General features: G+C 41.0%; 2 protein-coding genes across 4 annotated transcripts; one reads left to right on the top strand and one right to left on the bottom strand.

Annotated features, from left to right (window-relative positions):
• Positions 1 to 7,606: 7,606 nt before the first annotated feature.
• On the top strand, positions 7,607 to 11,010 carry LOC143885940 (uncharacterized). Its single transcript, XM_077389970.1, has 2 exons — positions 7,607 to 9,888; positions 10,119 to 11,010. Exons 1-2 carry the CDS (start codon positions 7,607 to 7,609, stop codon positions 11,008 to 11,010), a joined length of 3,174 nt encoding a protein of 1,057 aa, XP_077246085.1.
• A 1,466-nt stretch (positions 11,011 to 12,476) lies between these two features.
• LOC143886504 (Clathrin adaptor complex small chain family protein) lies at positions 12,477 to 17,459 on the bottom strand. Of its 3 annotated transcripts, none has more exons than XM_077390499.1 (8): positions 17,299 to 17,437; positions 16,972 to 17,047; positions 15,305 to 15,381; positions 14,691 to 14,752; positions 14,440 to 14,536; positions 13,186 to 13,256; positions 12,881 to 12,972; positions 12,477 to 12,762 (listed from the first exon to the last, which is right to left on the bottom strand). In XM_077390499.1, the coding sequence occupies exons 3-8, from the start codon at positions 15,336 to 15,338 to the stop codon at positions 12,696 to 12,698; spliced, it is 423 nt and encodes a 140-aa protein (XP_077246614.1). In that variant the 5' UTR covers positions 15,339 to 15,381; positions 16,972 to 17,047; positions 17,299 to 17,437; the 3' UTR covers positions 12,477 to 12,695. The 3 variants fall into 3 exon arrangements, with proteins under 3 accessions (XP_077246614.1, XP_077246613.1, XP_077246611.1); XM_077390498.1 differs by having other exon boundaries at positions 16,972 to 17,014; positions 17,299 to 17,401; XM_077390496.1 differs by lacking the exon at positions 15,305 to 15,381 and having other exon boundaries at positions 16,972 to 17,014; positions 17,299 to 17,459.

The following is a 17,459-nucleotide window of genomic DNA, read 5'->3' as shown; positions in this document are numbered from 1 at the left end:
AGACGATGGTGGGGTCTCCCCGATCTGCAAAAACCTTTTTTCCCTCAACTCAGTGGACATCTTATTTTGCTTTGAATCGGAATCCCATGCCATTTCTATTCTCAGGCATGGAGGTGATGCCCTGGGTGGATACCTCTCTTCTCTTCAGCCTTAGTTTCCTGCATATAGCACGGGTGCTAGAACCATAAAGATCAGATTCTATGATATCCCCCTTCATGCATGGTTCACGTCAACCGTGGAGATCCTTGGCTAACACCTGGGCCAGGTGATCCAGACCCACCTTTATGGCAACCATGACCACTATATGGCTTTTGCCTCGGCTCTGGTCATGACACCCCTTTGGACTATCTCCTCGTTTATCAATCTAAGGATAGATTCTATCATTTATTCAGTAGGAATTAAGGTGATTTCCATGGATAGTATTAAAAGCCTGGCATTGTCGGTGGTGGGGGGGGAATCAAGTAGTAAAGATAACTCTGACTCTTTTTGAGGGCCCCGATATGCAGGCTTCCGACAAGGCGTCGCCGGTGATGGTCGTCCCATCGGAAAATGTGGCAGACGTTAATCCCAAGGGTAATGGCTGTGGCAGGGAGTCGTTGGTGGGTCCCTCTTTGAATTTTGAATTGCCTAGCTCCTCGCCTGTTTCAACATACAACAATCCGACTAGGTTGTCAGATAGCAGAATTGCTGCTGTGAGTGGGAAGTGGGGTTAGCTCGAAAAATGGGTAATGTTGAAATCATTAAATATAGCAGCACGTGGCGAGAAGGGTAAGGCTCTTCGAAAAAGCCTTGCTGACAGTTGTACACTGAAGTCGGCAAAAGAGAAAAAAATCTATAAAAATAAAAAAAACGGACTTTATAAGGAGAGTAAAAATATCAAGGAGAAGCGTCTACGTATTAGGAAAGGTAATATACCGCGTAGAGGTACTAATCAGGAGGCACGATTGCTAGCTACTCGAGGTGGCGTTTCTGATTTTAAAAGAAGACTCAGAGGCATCTTAAGAGAAAACTCGTATTCGATTTGCAACAGTTTCTTCGAGATTTCGATAAATTTCCAGATGGAGCTATGTCAGGGGAGGAAGTGAACCAGACTAGCAACACAAGGAATGTTCAGGACTTTACATTCGAAGCTGAAGATTTAGACCTCCTAAAAGACATAAGTTATGACATAAAACTGGCGAGGAAGGAATTACCCACTCCATGTGAGGTTTCTTTCAGCCCGCTAAAAAAGCGATGGGCTCAGCTAAAGAATGACTCCAGAAACAGTGGGGGTAACTGCCATAACTCACCTGAGAAGACAAATGATAAGGAATTGCATGTGCCCCTCCTAGAACTCCCCATCTTTAGTAAGATTCTAGAGAAGAAAAGGTGCACCAGTAGCTGTCGCTGGGAGGCAGAAAAGAGGGCTGTAATAAGGGGTCTGGAGCAAATACAGACCGTCTCGGTTGATGAGCCTATTGTTTCCCACGACTCGCTTGGGTTGGAAGCAAGTCAGCTAGTTGGGGAGCGTTTGGGGCCTATCGTGGATACTAAATGTAAGGGTAAAATGATGATAGATAATTCAGGAAAATTTGAGGATTGAGGGTCGTTCTCGGAAGAGTTTGATGATTTGTTATCAATGACGGACGTCTTTGGGATCAAATATGAGGATGATTTGGGGGCGACTAAAGAAATGTTCTCGTCTTTGGGATCGGATATGAGGAGGATTTGGGGGCGACTAAAGAAATGTTCTTGGCTATGGCGACAAGAGACTTGGAAGAAAGAAAGGAAAGAGAGAAAGAGGTTGAAAAGAAGGCTGGGGAGGGGTTTCTTGACAAGTAATGAGCTCCCGTTTCAAATTAGGTCTTTCACAATGGCTTGGTGTGAGTCCAGGAATTTACGAGTTTTTTGTCTTTTAGGGGAGTCTGCCTTAGGGCCATGGCATAGCTGGTTGAGAAGAGTTTTTTCAAAGTTAGCTAGTAGATTTGTTAGATGTGTAAGTACGGGGGAGATTTGGGGAGAATGGTGATAGTTTTTTATTATAGAGGGATGAGTGTCCTGGTTACAAAGCAAAGAGAATGTATTCGATCTATATCCAGAGGAACTGCAACTCCAAAGGTTTTGGCATGAGAGACTACGTTTTTCGCTTAAACTAGTCTCAATCTGGAAACTCTTGATTTGCTATTTTATCTCCTGGGGTGTGGTGATTACTTTAGAGCTTCAAAATCTGGGATCTTGTTATGTATGCCCGGTCCGGTTCTTAATCATATCCCGTAATATAGGAAGGGACTCCTGGTCCCAACTGCTATTTTAATATCAATAAAATATGCCATCTTTCAAAAAAAAAAATGTCTGTAAAGAAAAGGTGAAATCTTTTCAAGTGATGAATCTTTACATGCTTGATATTAGGTTATAATTGTATTTGTCAGACCGAGATAGAAAGGGTGAAATGAGTAACAAACATCGGGTACCGACCGTGACAAAAATGCCTTTCGAGTAGATCTAAAAGAATAATCCTTGGTGTCCTTATTCGGATCTTCATTTGTGAGTCTGGGTCACTATGCATTTTGAATCGGACCCTGCCATCGGAGTGTCCTTGGGGAGGGAAGATCAAAGAGACCCTAGAGAAGAAGAGATTCATCATCGCCTACCATAAATGCAATAAATAAAAAAACTTAGTCCATTGCAACGCCTACCATTCTGTCGAAGGTTTTCTTTCTGAACTTTTTGCCCCAACTTTTGAAGGAGTCATGCTCTTAGAAGAAGGGCATTTTTGTCAATAAATTAGTTTGAATTAGTGAACTATTTAGGGACTGTTGGAGGTATTTTCTAAACAGTTAAAATTTTTGATCAATTCATATTTTCAATTATTAATTGAGAACTAATTTTGGATTTATAGGAAAAAAACTTTCTAAGTAAGGGCGCATTTGGCTACCATGAAAATCCCCCCCACAATGATAAACTGGTGCTTCCAAGTGGTGAGAGGCGTTGGGTAGGTGTAGTGGCTAAGAATCAGGAAACAAAATACAGGAAACTAGCGTCTCCAAGTGGTGAGAAGGGGCTAATTAAATATCAGGAAACAAAAAACTATACTCAAAATCCGATCGACTTTTTTAGCCACTTTTCACACTAATCTCAACCAGCCTTCTCAAATCTCTCCTCTCACCCCGCCCGACACCTCTTTCACCTCGACACTCATTTATCATGAAAAAAAATTTCTTGCAGCCAGACATGGTCTAAAGGTCAGTGAAAATCATCGAGGAAAGGCTAAGTTCACACATTTGTTAGATTGAGATGGGAGCTCAATTTCATTACAATGGCTTTCTGTAATTTATATATATCTCATGCGATTCATATATAGGGAAATGATATTTTCACCCATATCTCAGCATTTCAGCCCCTATTGTTTTTGTATTGACCTTAAAATGACTTTATTTTGCGGAGACAACAAACAAAAAGAGGGTGAAATGCTGCTGGAAAAAGGGTTGTTTCTATAGTGGGATTGTATTAGTATAATGTTATGGAGCCTTTCTTTGTACTATGGTGTATCTTTTTCCAATTGGTCTAAGCAAATGGGAAACGAAGGAAAGTCCTGTGGCAAGTTTCTTCTTATGACATGATATGGGGTCTAGGGGTCTCCTCGGCAGTCGGCATCAAACCAAATCTTGGAGGAGAGGGTTTAGCACACATTGGGTAGATTACCAAATGTATTCAGCACCAATCGGCAAAGATTCAAATGAAGCAAAGAGTTGGTCACTCTTCTTTGGGCTTCGCATCTTCAAAGACAAATTTGCCAATTGTTCACCGGTGGAGGCTGTTCCACCCATTGTTGCGATTTACGATCCAAATTAAATCTCATAGATTATGATGTTAATCCTATGATTGAATCTTAATTTGTACGAATCTTATGATTTTTATCGTCATAAATTGTACGATTCATGTGACCTATCCTAATTAAGTTTTGTATAAAAGAAAATAAGATTTTCTTTCAAAAAGGCCCGCTTTCCCTTTTGTATTAAAAGGAGTCATTCAATCATAAATCGTAGGATTTATATAAAACCATGCGAGTTATCCTAATTAAGTTTTTTTTTTTTTTTTGAAAGAAAATAGGAAGGCCCCCTTTCCCTTTTGTATTAAAAGAAGCCTTTGAAAATCCTCTTGTAGAAAAAAAGAGGACAAAGAAGGTGGAGAAGTTCTAACGAATCGATCTGATTTGAACCAGTCATTCATTCATTCTATCTATCTATCTATCTATCTATCTAATCTTACGATTTACTATTCCTGTTTTCAAAACATTGGTCTCACAAATGCAATAGCTTGCACGAAGAAATAAAGTCTGGGGCTTTGTTGGTTTTGTTTTGTTAAGAAGCAGGCGGAATATATTTTTTAAGACTCTGGTCTTTGCAAAAACCCTTTTGAAGGAGGATGGAGTCCACCTCCGGTCCTGGTTCTGGCGCTCTTCGAGCGAGCTTTCTTCCTCCTTGGGATCCTCCGGATCCTGGTAAACCTCCGATTGAAGAGATTAGAGGACGATTTTGGTCTTCGCCCTCCATTTCTCCCCTTTCTGAGGATCCTTTGGGCCTTGAGGAGAAATTTGGGTTTGATAAGCTTAAGGGTACGGATTCCCTGCAGGTAGTATCTGAAGGTTGGCCGATGCTAGCTTCTCCGGTTCCAAGCTTCCCTAAGTCTTCCGCTTCCTCTGGCGATTACCCGCCTCTTGCTGGTTGACATCTTGACCTGGAGTTTTCCCCCTCCCGCTCTCCCCTCCCCCTTCTTCCTCCAGTCCCCCCCCCCCCCCTGCAAAAAGACCTTCCCTTTTTTCCCCCTCAGACTTTGAGTTTGCCATCCCCACTCATGCCAAAAAGGGTACCCGCACTCACAAAATCTTTCCTAAATCTCCTCGCTTGGCCCCCCTAGCAGAAAAAAAGAAGAAAAGTCTACCTGCTTCATTGGGAAAGCCTCCCATCCCTCATGATCCAAAACTTCTGATTGAATTCAAACCTCCCCCACCGCCTTCCCTAGGCCATTTCCTCCCCCCTGTTACCTCTCTCTGCCCCAATAGAGAAGAAGACTTCCCTTCTAATTTTCCTCTTTTGGAAATTCAAAATATCCCCTTTGAACCCGTAACTACAAATGGTAATCTCGGTTCGTCCTCCTGCCCTTCGGTCCTTAACCAGGAAAAAGACTCTTCCTTTCCTATCCTGTCAGCTGAAAGGTCTCCATCAACTCTGAAAAGTCAGGACTTTCCCCTTCTACGTCTATCTTCTGCCCCCCTGCATCCTTCGGGTCATAGCCCGCCTCAAAGCCCGAGTCCCCCTCTTAATCTCAAACTTGCAGCAGCGGGAAAAGTTGAAAAATATCTTGGCCCCTCTCTGAAAATTCAAAATTCAAACTCCGTCTGTCTCAGACAAACGGGACCCGCCTCCTCTCTTGCAGTCTCTTCCTTGAAGCCCCCCTCATTTCAAATTTCAATTTCGGAATCTCCCGATCTTACCGCCCTCCACCCCATTGCTGGCCCATACTTATGCCCCCAACCCCTTCAAGAAGCTTCAACCCCTTCTCAGGCAATCCCGCCAACCACTTCCCAAAGCCCCTTTCCAGAAAACCGTGACAGCCTTAAGAGCTGGAGAGGTCTTTTCAATGAGAATAAATCCTCGAAATTAGCTGAAAGCACTGAGCTCGACCATTTTCCAGAATGTCTCTCTGAAGATCCTAATTTCACGAAAGTTCACCTCCAGGAAAACGACCTTCAAAAAGCAAAATCAAAATGGACGAATTGCCTTCTAGGCTACCTCTTGGGAAAAAAACCGTACTTCAAAGCTCTCCATGATCATCTCGTCAGAAGCTGGAAAACAAAAGGCTTCCTCCACATCCTTCCCATGGCAAAAAATTTCTTCCTCATCAAGTTCTCCTCTGCAGAAGACTGTAAAAATGCTCTTGAAAGTCGGGTTCTGAATGTAAGTGGTAGACCCCTAATCCTTCATAAATGGGTTCCTGGATGTTCTCTGGAGAAGCTCAAACTCTCAAATATACCTCTCTGGATTAAGCTCCCAGGTCTCCAACTTCAATTCTGGTCCAGAAGAGGTCTCAGTAAAATCGTAAGTTCTATAGGGAAACCCCTATACATGGATTCCAAAACAGCCGAAGGGACAAGACTGGGCTTCGCCAGAGTATGTGTGGAAGTTGATGCAGGGACGAAGCTCCCCGATTTTATCCATATTCACACCCCCCTAGATTCCTATCCCCAACTGGTGGAATACGATTGGAAGCCGATAGCCTGCCAAGCCTGCAAAGATTATTCTCACTCCCCTGGTCATAATCCGCCCCCATTGATCTCTCAGAAACCTCCGGCCAAAAGATGGGTTACTAAACTCACCCCTTCTGCAGTCCTTCCAGAAACCCAAGATAATCCCATTCCTTCTGAACCTGAAATCTTAGATCCCTCTTCAGTTGTTAATGCAACCTTATCCATTGATTCTTCATTTCCTAGAACCTCCGCCCCCTTCCCTGCTGCTAACTCAGATCCTCCCATAGTTGCCCTCTCTCCTTCATCACCTTTATTCCCCCCTCCATCAAATTCATCCAATTCAATTACCCTTGATCTTTCTTTGATTCCCACAAATAACAAATTTTCAGTCTTAGAATTTGACTCTGATCCCCCTCCTATAGAAGCTGATATAGATTCCATAACCATTGATAATTCTGATATTGATTCTGTTGCTTCATTATTATCCCCAGACCCTGGTCTCTCAGCTCGAAATTCAGATTCCCTTCCTCAGATTTTACTGGAATCCTTATCAGAAACCCATTCTGAACCCCTTCCTCTCCCTAGAACTACTGTGGATGTAGGCCCTGTTTCTCCTTCCATCTTGTCAAATGATTAAACTTGGTATGTGGAATATAAGAGGCCTTGGAACCTCAAACAAGAGAAAAGAGGTTCGAGAATTGATTCAAAAAGAAAATTTGCCTTTCTTAGGCCTCATCAAAACCCATGTCCCTGAGAACAAAATGCAGAAATATGTTAATGAGATATGTGAAGGCTGGTATCATTTTTCCAACTATTCCTCTTCCATTAGAGGAAGAATTTGGATTCTTTGGAATCCGCAGTTGATCCAGGTCACAATTCTTCAAGAAAACGAGCAATTTGTCCTCTCTCAAATCAGATGTCTTCAAACCAACACCAGCTGCTCTGTCACTACTGTTTATGCTCTGAACAAAGGAATTGATCGTAGACCTCTTTGGTCTCATCTCTCCCAAATAGCTTCGAACATTTCGCTCCCCTTGCTCATATTTGGAGATTTCAATATCATTCGATATGAAGAGGAAAAATGGGGCGGGGTTGGGCCCTCCAGAAGTGATGTGGAAGACTTCAACCGTTGTATAGATGATAACTCCCTTTCCGACCTGAGATCCTTTGGCCAGCCCTTATCCTAGAACAATAAATCCTTAAACTGGAAATTTGAAACTTAGGAGGCTGGATAGAGCTTTAGTGAATGAAGAATGGTTATTCAACTTCCCTGCTTCTTTTGTTACTTACCTTCTCCCTGGCCTCTCTGATCATGCCCCAATTGTTGCCCAACTCTTTAGACCAACTCCAAACCTGAAAAAACCTTTCAAATTCTTTTCGATGTGGCTTGAAGATCTATCCTTATATCCAGTGGTGGAAAATGCCTGGAAAAAGGAGGTTGATGGTACCCCCCTTTACAGAGTTACCCAAAAACTCAAAGAAGTCAAAGCTTGTATCAGAATATGGAATCAAAATGTCTTTGGGAGGATCGATATCCAAGCCCCTATGATGAGGCAGAAACTAGCTTCTATTCAATCCCTTATTGCAGCCTCTCCTATGGATCTATCTCTCCGAAATGCAGAACATCTCCTGAAAGATGAATATGTCAAGACAGCTAACAAAGAGGAGCAATTTTACAGGCAGAAATCCAGAAATAGCTGGCTGAATTTGCGTGACTCCAATACCTCCTACTTTCATTCCGCAGTAAAAGCTAGATTCAATAAGCTTAGTATCCAAGGTTCTACCTATCCTGATGGGAGTACCACCACCAACCCGGATGAAGTTGCTCGTCTCATGACTGCATTCTTTGATAATCTGCTCAATAATCAAAATTGCTCGAGAATCACCGATCCTGACCAGATTCCCAATCCTCTCAGAGTTCTTTCCCAAGATGAAGCTTCTTCCTTAACCAGAGAGTGTTCCCCTGAGGAAATTTGGCAGACTATCAAAAAAGCTGATGGTAATAAGGCCCCCGGCCCTGATGGATTTAATGGAGACTTCTTCAAAGCTTTCTGGTACTTAGTAGGTAATGATGTTACATCTGCAATCCAATCTTTTTTCCATAAAGATAAAATTCTTCCGCAGCTCAACACCACCTTCATATGTCTAATCCCGAAATGCCCCGAAGCCTCCACCCCGGAACATTACAGGCCCGTAGCCCTCTGCAATTTTTTTTATAAAACCATCACCAAAATCATGGCTAATAGACTCAAACCCCTTATGAACTCTCTCATTTCCCCTTTCCAATCAGCCTTCATCTCTGGTAGGAGCATTCAAGATAACATTCTCATAGCTCATGACTTATGCCACAATTTCCATAGGAAGAATCCAATAAAAGCAATGTGCATCAAAATGGATCTGAAAAAAGCTTTTGATAGTGTAAACCATTCCTCCCTTCTCCTCTTTATGGAAAAAATGGGCTTTCCTAGTAAATGGTGTAAATGGGTCCATCAGTGCATCTCTACTGCATCTTTTTCTGTCATCTTAAATGGCTCTCCCCATGGCTTCTTTAAATCCACTAATGGTCTCCGACAAGGAGACCCCCTTTCTCCCCTTCTGTTCTGTTTTGTCATGGATATGCTCTCCTCTCTCATTCAATCCCATCTTGCCCAAGGCTCTATTTCCTCTCCTTTCTCTAAGGGAGACTTATCCATCTCTCACACTTTCTTTGCTGACGATGTCATGATATATGCTAACCCAAACCCTAGCTCTGCCACAGGTATTTTGAAGTGTCTGGAGTCATTCAAACTCTGTTCGGGGCTGGAATTCAACCCAACCAAAAGTGAAGTGTTCTTTGCAGGGGTTCAGAATAGTGTGAGAAGAGCCATCTGCAACATCTTACATATTGAAGAAGGAACCCTCCCTATCAAATATTTGGGCCTCCCTTTGATTACATCAAGGCTTAATTCTCATGATTGTCAGCCAATCATAGACAAAATAAAAAAGAGGATTTCCAGTTGGACGAATCGTAATCTATCCAGAGTGGGAAGAGTAGAATTAGTAAAAACAGTTCTTTCATCTTTTCAGGTTTATTGGTCTACTGCTTTCCATCTGCCCTCTGCTGTTCTCCTCTCCATTGAAAAAGTGTTTAGAGATTTCATCTGGTCGGGTCAGAACCTGGAAAGAAAGCATCATCCTATCTCCTGGGATAGTATTTGTAAGCCTATATCTGAAGGGGGGCTTGGAATTCGAAGACTTAAAGACCTCAACATTGCTGCTCAAATCAAACGACTTTGGAAAATTGTGTCTGATCAGAACAGCCCTTGGGTCACCTGGTTCCACCGAAAGTATCTTCGAAACAGAAGTTTTTGGTTCTCTCCTATGCCTAGCAATCCTTCTTGGGCCGTTAGAAGCATTTTCAAGGCTAGAGAGGTTGCGAAGAAACACATTTGCTACATTGTTGGTCCGGATTCTTCTCTTCTGTTTTGGAAGGACCCTTGGCATCCCAAAGGCCCTCTTGAATCCCAATCCTCCCTCGGATCCTTTTCCATCTTCATCCCCCCGCTTGCCTCTATTCGAGGCTCCATCCAAGATGGAGGTTGGGATGAAATCCTTGAGCTCCCTCTCTTCCAGGAGTTGAAACCAATTTTAAATTATGGGCTTTTTTCATCTTTATCTCCTTCGTATCCCATTTGGAAGCCTCAACCAGATGATATTTGCTCGTTTAAAAGTGTTTAGAATGCTGTTAGAGTAAAAGATTCGCCCCCCTGTTGGGTCTCCTCCATTTGGTTCCCCCGGGCCATATCCCAAAATTCAGTTTCTCTGCTTGGTTGGCCATTCAAAACCATCTTTCCACCAAAGATAACCTCCATTTCCTTGGTCCCTCGGTTGATAAATCTTGTCTCCTTTGTAGCTGCGAGACTGAGAGTGTTAACCATCTCTTCTTCTCCTGTTCCTTCTTGGCTTGGTTATGGAGGACGATTCTCAAGAATATCTCAGATAGGAAAAAGCAGAAGAATTCAGTGGGGGAGGAGGAGCTATGGATTCGTCGAAAATTTAATCTCAAAGGTCAGTCGAGCATCCTCGCAAGACTCCTTTTCACTGCTTCTATCTTCTTTATCTGGTCCGAACGAAATAGCAGACTTCACAACCAGGTAAAAACCCATAAAAGAATTATTCTTAACAGAATTATTTGTGCTGCAAGAAACCGAGCTATATTCCTGAAGCTGGATGATGATCATAATGAAGATAATGCCCGGATATGGAACCTTTCTCTATTTCGTTCTGCCCCAGCGCTTAAATATTGTGTCTGGATTCCCCCGCAGGCCAACGAAGTCAAGCTTAATACTGATGCCTCGCTGTCCAGTGATTCCGCTTCCATCGGAGGCATTCTCAGAGGCAGCAGTGGAGATGCCCGTTTTATGTTTTCCATTGATGTCGATCGTGGGCCCATTTCAGACCTTGAATTAGAAGCAATCATCCAAGGAGTCCATTTGCTTGACAAAGCCGCCAATCCAAAGCTATGGATTGAATCTGATTCCCTCCAGGCAGTGAATATAATTAGAAAAGAATGGCCTTGCCCTTGGAAGCAAATTCCCGCATTAGAGAACCTTCTCATCGTTCTCAATAGATTGGAATCTTGGAAAATTTCTCACATTTGGAGAGAGGGTAATAGAGCTGCTGATTACCTCTCAAAAAGCAACTGTTTATGTAAAGGGAACCCAATCCCTCGTAACCTCTTGCCTTTTGATCTTTCTATGATTCTCTCCGAGGATTTTTCCGGAAAATCCTACCTTCGGTTGTAATCTTCCTCTTGTTTGCCCTCCAGCTACTATTCAGGAACTGGAAATTGACGCCACCTACAAAGGATTAGTTCTGGCTCAGAAGAAGAACATTTCAAATCTATGGATAGAATCCGTTTCCCTCCTTGCAGTCAACATTATAAAAGGTCATTCCAATTGCCCCTGGAGAAGAAAACATATCCTTCATAGGATAAAAGAATAGCTTCAATCTCTTTCTCAATGGAAGATATCCCACACATGGGGAGAAGCAATCAGAGGTGCAGATTTCATATCAAATCATGACAGTCCGATGAAAGGAGAGGACATCCCCCTACACTGCTTGCCACAGGATCTGGTCGCAATCGCTTCCGAGGACTCCTCGGGTAAAATTTATACTAGGAAATGAAGAATTTAGCTTCTTTTGTTCTCTGGTATTGTTCATTTTCTTTTGTCTCTTCCAGGCTGTGGATTGCCCCCTCTTTTGTAGCCCCACCATCGCTGATGGGTGCTTATATGTAATTCCAAGGGAGTTTGTTCCCTGTGGTGAGGCCTTCGAGCCCCCCTAACTTTGTAATCTTTTTCCATTTATGATATCTGGTTGGGGTCCTGCCTAACCCTATCTTACCAATCAAAAAAAAAAAAGTCCGGGGCTTTGAAAATAGGCGGAAATCATTACAAGATTTAATGGAGAGCTGAAATAATCTCATAGGCAAATCCCAAGATCAGTAAATGACACAGAGAACACATTGACTAGTTGGGGATTATTAATATGATGCATTATAGCTAATCCCCTGCACTATACAACATAGGGAAATGATAAATTCACCCCTGACAGCCAGTTGCAGTGTACGTAGCAATCAGGAACGTTGAATCCTTCCCACGTGAAGTACATCAGTCCGTCTCCAGTCATAGATACACTAGAGCTGGCTGTCCCAAGTAAAAAAGGGGCGGATATATCACTTCCCTACAAGATATCTACTTCACTTTTATTAATAAAATTTCAGTTTTCAAAAAAAAAAAAAATGTTGTACACTAGAATTAGAAAATAATTATCTTTCTTCTTTTCATGTTGCTGTTTGTGATCTTTATTGAATTGCTATTTGTATACATTGTTTGGTGTTCCATACTTTTATTAAGTAATAACATTTGTAGCACAGTTTCTCTTTTTCATAATTTTTACCTTGTGCTAACTTCTCTGCATTTGAATAAATTTGACAGAAGGGAATATCTTTCATGGTGCAATGGGCTTGGATTCTCTGTTCCTAATGCCACCCGTCTAAGGGTGGTAAGATTTTCAACATGCTGTTATACTGGAACATATCTCAGTTTATAGTTCTGTATGTAACCTTGAGAAAGTTCTCCCATTTAGTATCTTAAATTGTGAAAAGACACTTGAGTAGGCAATCTGCTTCAAAACCAAATTTATATCATGGCGACGAACAGCAATAAAATCAAATTATATCCTGTCTTCCTTCAAGCTAAGAATCCCCTAAAAGCAACCGTCATCCGCATTTGTTCTTAATTAACTATTAAAAATACGAGTTAGCTTAAATACAGAACATAAACACGAAAACCCCAACATACACTAAGAGTTTACTTTTAGCAAGAACAACAAAATATTCCAAGAACTTAATGAACTTTTAGACAGCAACCAAGTGCCAACTTACACATAATTGAGGATTAGGCATTGCTTTGGAAATTGGCATTTATTATCGGCCTTGCCTGCCAGAACCGGTCTTCGGACCCAGTGTCAGAGAATTGGAAGACCTCTCCATCCTGCATGAGGTGTAAACAAATCAGTCCCCTATGAGTGCGCACAATACATTCCCACACATAGAGAGAGAGAGAGAGAGAGAGAGAGAGAGAGAGAGAGAGAGAGAGAGAGAGAGAGCACTTTATAATCTCATCAACAGCCTTTATCACTTGATCAGAACTCGTTTCCGACACTTGACCTCCAAGAACGATCTCATCCAAAATAGTATGCATCTGAGAACACCCGTCAATTTGAAAAAAAGAGAAAAAGATTATAGATGTAAGTATAACACGTGCATGTTTGTCATGCACGCAAATCCTAATTAAAATTTTCACAACATTTGAAACCTTATTTTCCAAGCAATCAGCAAGTTGTTGAATATTAAGTTAAAACTGTAGGAAAGTTGAGAAATTCTATTAAATAATTAGGGAGCAGATAATAGTAACCTTGTTAAAGTTGAACACGATGTCAAGCTCACAGACGTTCTTGAAGCATTTGTCCAGCGTCTCAACAAATACTGAAAACCAGGAAATTTCAGGCAAACAGAACATTCCAGGAAGGGATAAGCAAATATAAGCATCAAACATTAAGAAATCAAATTGGCTAGTAATTTTCAAACCGCAATTGAAGGCCACTAACTGCACTTAAAGATACCCCCAACTCCGGGAGAGCCAGGGTTCTCTTTAGAGCTTACCATCAAAATTCAGCTTTATTAAGGGCACAATCTAGGGGAGACTCTTTTCCTTTCTTCTCCCAAATGACCGTCTTCCAATTGAGAAGGGAAACACTTCAGCCAAAGGCCATCATATCCTTAGATCAAGCAAGTAGATCAAGTTTAATCTCTGTGATGATCTTCCCTAGGGATTTGTTTTTGTTATGAAAGATCAGATCGTTCCTCCCCACCATTAAAAAATAAATAAATCAGATTGTTCCTCGCCAACCAAATATGCCACAGCACTACAAACAGTAGTAGTTACCATAATATTTTTCTGTTGCATCCAAAAGGTCCGTGATTCCATGCAAGAACAACGGATTTTAGAGAAAACTAGAACGAGCAAGCCAAGCCAAAAAGCGAGAGATTGCCTCCCACAACCCCACCCCCCCCCCCCAAAAAAAAAAAAAAGAAAAAAGGAGGAAACTGGGCAGTGGATGAAGAGGTGCTTGTCAGACTCCTCTGCCTTCAAGCAAAAAACGCATCTGCTCACAATATGGACGTTCCTTCGCTTATTAAATTTCTTTTTCACCGTTGTCCAAGTGAAGGCCACGAACTGTGATGAGGATCGAGACAACCAAAGTTTAGACCAACCCGTTGAGTTAAAGGGATTGTCTAATAAGTAGGAGAATATGGATTTGACCAGTAATGTTCCTTTCGGGTCGGGATTCAAAAATCTTCTATCAACTTCATGCAAAGGTAGGCATGGCGTATCCAAAAGCCCGAGCATCAGAGTAAGATAATTAATTTCACAATCTTTCAAGTATCCTAAATATAAATTCCAAACAATATTTCCATTTCCCCCTCTCCAACACAAGTTTTTTATGTTCGGCCCTCTATTTGTGGCTAGGAGAAATAGGTCTAGAAAAGCATGGCACAAAGAAGATTCAACAGGCCCAAACATTTTTCCAAAACCTAATGCCCTGCCAGCCCTAATTAGTCAATGCAAGGGGATTGGGACCCCATAAAGGAATTGTTTTGGACGTACCTTGTATAAGATCGAGCATAGCTAGCTCATTTTCAGAACTGTCAAATACAAATACAAAGTAGAGTGTAGCATAATGCTTGTATACCAGTCTTGTATCCTGCAGAAAAGATGACCAGATCATGAACACGAAACTCCTATCTCAGTTAAGACACTCGAGAAATACATAAGAGAATAACCAAGCAAAGTGACCATTTTTTAAAAAAAACAAGCAAAGTATCACAGGCTCTTCAGATAATGAAAGAGAAACATACTGGGCCAAAAATGGCATCCGATTCAATGAAACTGCTGACATTCTCTGGTCTACCACATAGAACTGTGTGAGAGTGAAGGCCATGGAAATAATGAATAATCCAGTGATAATGACATAAAAACATATGAGCATATAAATGCTATGTCGCATTTCCATGAAACTTGGACACAAATAGATGGGTAAAAGGTGGACACTGTGACTTCGAGACACCCGATACATCATTAATTGTATAGACGTCCACAACTGTGCTAATTCACAAGCAAGGATAGTATTGTAGAATGAGAAAAGAAAATGCCAAAGAAAAGCAAACATGTGGATTACTTCTATGAGTGTGTAAAGAAAATACTTGGATTTAATTAAGTAAAAGTTACTGCACAAAGCATAGATTTTGATACTAATTACATTACATTAAACTGACCATCATTGGTAGGAAAATAAATGAGTAGTGATATTGGGCAGAAAACTGAACAGTGTTTAAAAGACAGTGCTCGTAGAATATTTACATCTGTATTAGAACAAAAAATAGCATCACAAGAACCGTACATGTGCGGCTCTTTGGCTTAAAGTCATGGGTATGGTCCCCATTGACGAGAGTTCAAATCCCCCGGGGCTTACCTGATGCGTGTGGTTTACGGGTGATTGCGCGCATTCGTAGGGAATAGTCCCTCCCTAAAAATTGGGGCGGGGATACCCTATGTCATAAAAAAAAAATAGCATCACAGGGAAACACTATAAGCAAAATAGAGATCAAACTTCAACATACGTATATTACCTTCAGTCAAATCACCTAACTCAGGTAGCCAATAGAAAAGACAATGCTACCTTGCATCATGTGCAAGGTAGTGTTTCTCCTTCCTATATCACCAACTTATGCATTGGGATTGTATGCTGAAGCATTGGGGATAACATAAATAATAGGATTTCTCCTTTGTTTAGTTTATATCATGGTAAGTAGTTTGTATTATGGCTCATATTCGTATTAGCTGCACAATGGCGGGAGCCTCATGCACTGGGCCACCCTTTTTTATCTTTGTATTAGCTACACAAAGTGAGAGCAACAAGAGGTGGTTCTAGAAGGAAATTTGAAAGCAAAGGACCTAGGATTAATGCTAGAAAGACACATTTGGTTATCCATTGCCGCTAACATGTCTCAGGCGGTTTCCATGTGACTAAGTGGCAACATGATGATCGAGTTAGTTGGTTTTGGTTTTTTCAAAGACCAGAAGACCTTTTGCCAGAGCATCTAAATCAACGTATTGTGGATCATGGAGGAGTTTTAAGTGGCCCATTGCATTCCAAGCAATGACGATGTAATTCTTCATGTGGGGTCTTTTAGGCAGATACCTGACTTTTGGAACAGCTTGAAGCTGAACCTTTGAAAACAACATTTGGCCATGGAAAACACCAACAACCCCCCCACGAACAATTTTTTTTTTTTTTTTTCCCTGAAAAAACAACTGAAGTCTAAAAAATGTAGCTAGTACTGATCGAAGAAACCTTAAATCTAAAAAAGAATGAAACCTATGTAAGTGCTAAAACTAAACAATAAAAAACCCTCCCTCCAGTCATTGCACTCACGAGACCAAAGAAGATGACTTCACATGCGGGCTACCTCAAATTTTTTTGTCTTTTCTTAAAATCATTTGCCGACTTTGTTGGTTCATCCACTTTCCGTTGGGCATGGATGGTGGTGGTGGTGGTGGTGTGGGTGTGTGGATCTTGAAATAATGTTGGGCCCCCCATATGCAAAAGACTGCCCCGTATCCACAGGTATACCATACAGTATACACCATTACAGAGAGGATGAGAATTATTTCACTCATGAAAGAGGGAGAAAAGTCCAAACCATACACAAGACATTAAGAATCATATTGCTCTAACTAATGCAAGAAAAAGAGACTATAATGGCCATAGGCATCGTAAAATAAATCAGAAACTAAGTAGGATATCCTCTAATGAGTTTCATATGCTGGTGACTTTGGAACTTGGAACGAGTAATAATAAGAAAATAATAATACTGAACTAAAAATTCCAAACAACTGCCATCTAATTACCATTTACTCCAATAAACCCCTTGGTTAGTCAAACAAAAAGGAATTTTAATATAAAAATCTAAAACAAATTAAAACAAAGTAATAAGCTAGAGTTAAAAACCTATTAACAACATTTAGCACCATTTTCATATTTTTTTTTTCTTGTAATAACTGTTCTGAATGTAAAAAAAAAAAAACCCAGAAAAAATGTGTCCATAAAAAACTAGGTGGATGAATAAGATTCACAACCTCCAAATATGCTCCGTATCAGCTCTTGTTGCTTCTCCACAGGCTAATCTTGCAATCCAAATCAATGAATTAGGGCCTATTGTGGAAAAAAAAATGAAGGGAAAAATATAAAGAATCAACTACAACAAATTTGGATACCCCTCTGAAATGTGAAAACATCAAGACCCAAAATAAATACAGAATTATAATTTTTCTGATTCAATAAAGGAAGTTCCATTGATGATGAACAATTAGCCTAATGAAAATTTAGAAGAGTAAACGAACCCAAATGATGAGATAAGCAAATTGGTTGGTAATTGAGAAATGAGAGAGGAGGAGAACCCAAACCTGGAAATCATAGAATTTGGCCAATCGAGCCTTGCCCTGCGTGTTCATCACCATCACAGCCCGAATCATGGCTTCTTTTTAAAGATAAATAGATATGCATATACCTTTTATAAAGGAAAAAGAATAAAGGGGTTTATATTACCAACAATGGACATGTAAAT

Source organism: Tasmannia lanceolata, unplaced genomic scaffold, assembly GCF_043159265.1.
Source record: "Tasmannia lanceolata isolate RefF3 unplaced genomic scaffold, GAP_Taslan_0.1 ptg000011l, whole genome shotgun sequence".
NCBI lineage: Eukaryota > Viridiplantae > Streptophyta > Magnoliopsida > Canellales > Winteraceae > Tasmannia > Tasmannia lanceolata.
The sequence above is the reverse complement of the archived record's forward strand: the minus strand, read 5'-3'. Positions and strand labels throughout refer to the sequence as shown.

Excerpts from the sequence above, each read along its gene's own strand:
- LOC143885940 (XM_077389970.1), top strand. The coding sequence starts at position 7,607 with ATGTGGCTTGAAGATCTATCCTTATATCCAGTGGTGGAAAATGCCTGG. Across the intron at positions 9,889-10,118 it reads TTTTCATCTTTATCTCCTTC|CTGCGAGACTGAGAGTGTTA; the intron begins GTATCCCATTTG and ends TCTCCTTTGTAG.
- LOC143886504 (XM_077390496.1), bottom strand. The coding sequence starts at position 17,367 with ATGATTCGGGCTGTGATGGTGATGAACACGCAGGGCAAGGCTCGATTG. Across the intron at positions 14,753-16,971 it reads GATACGGAGCATATTTGGAG|TTCTATGTGGTAGACCAGAG; the intron begins GTTGTGAATCTT and ends ACTCTCACACAG. Across the intron at positions 12,973-13,185 it reads TCGTGTTCAACTTTAACAAG|ATGCATACTATTTTGGATGA; the intron begins GTTACTATTATC and ends GGGTGTTCTCAG.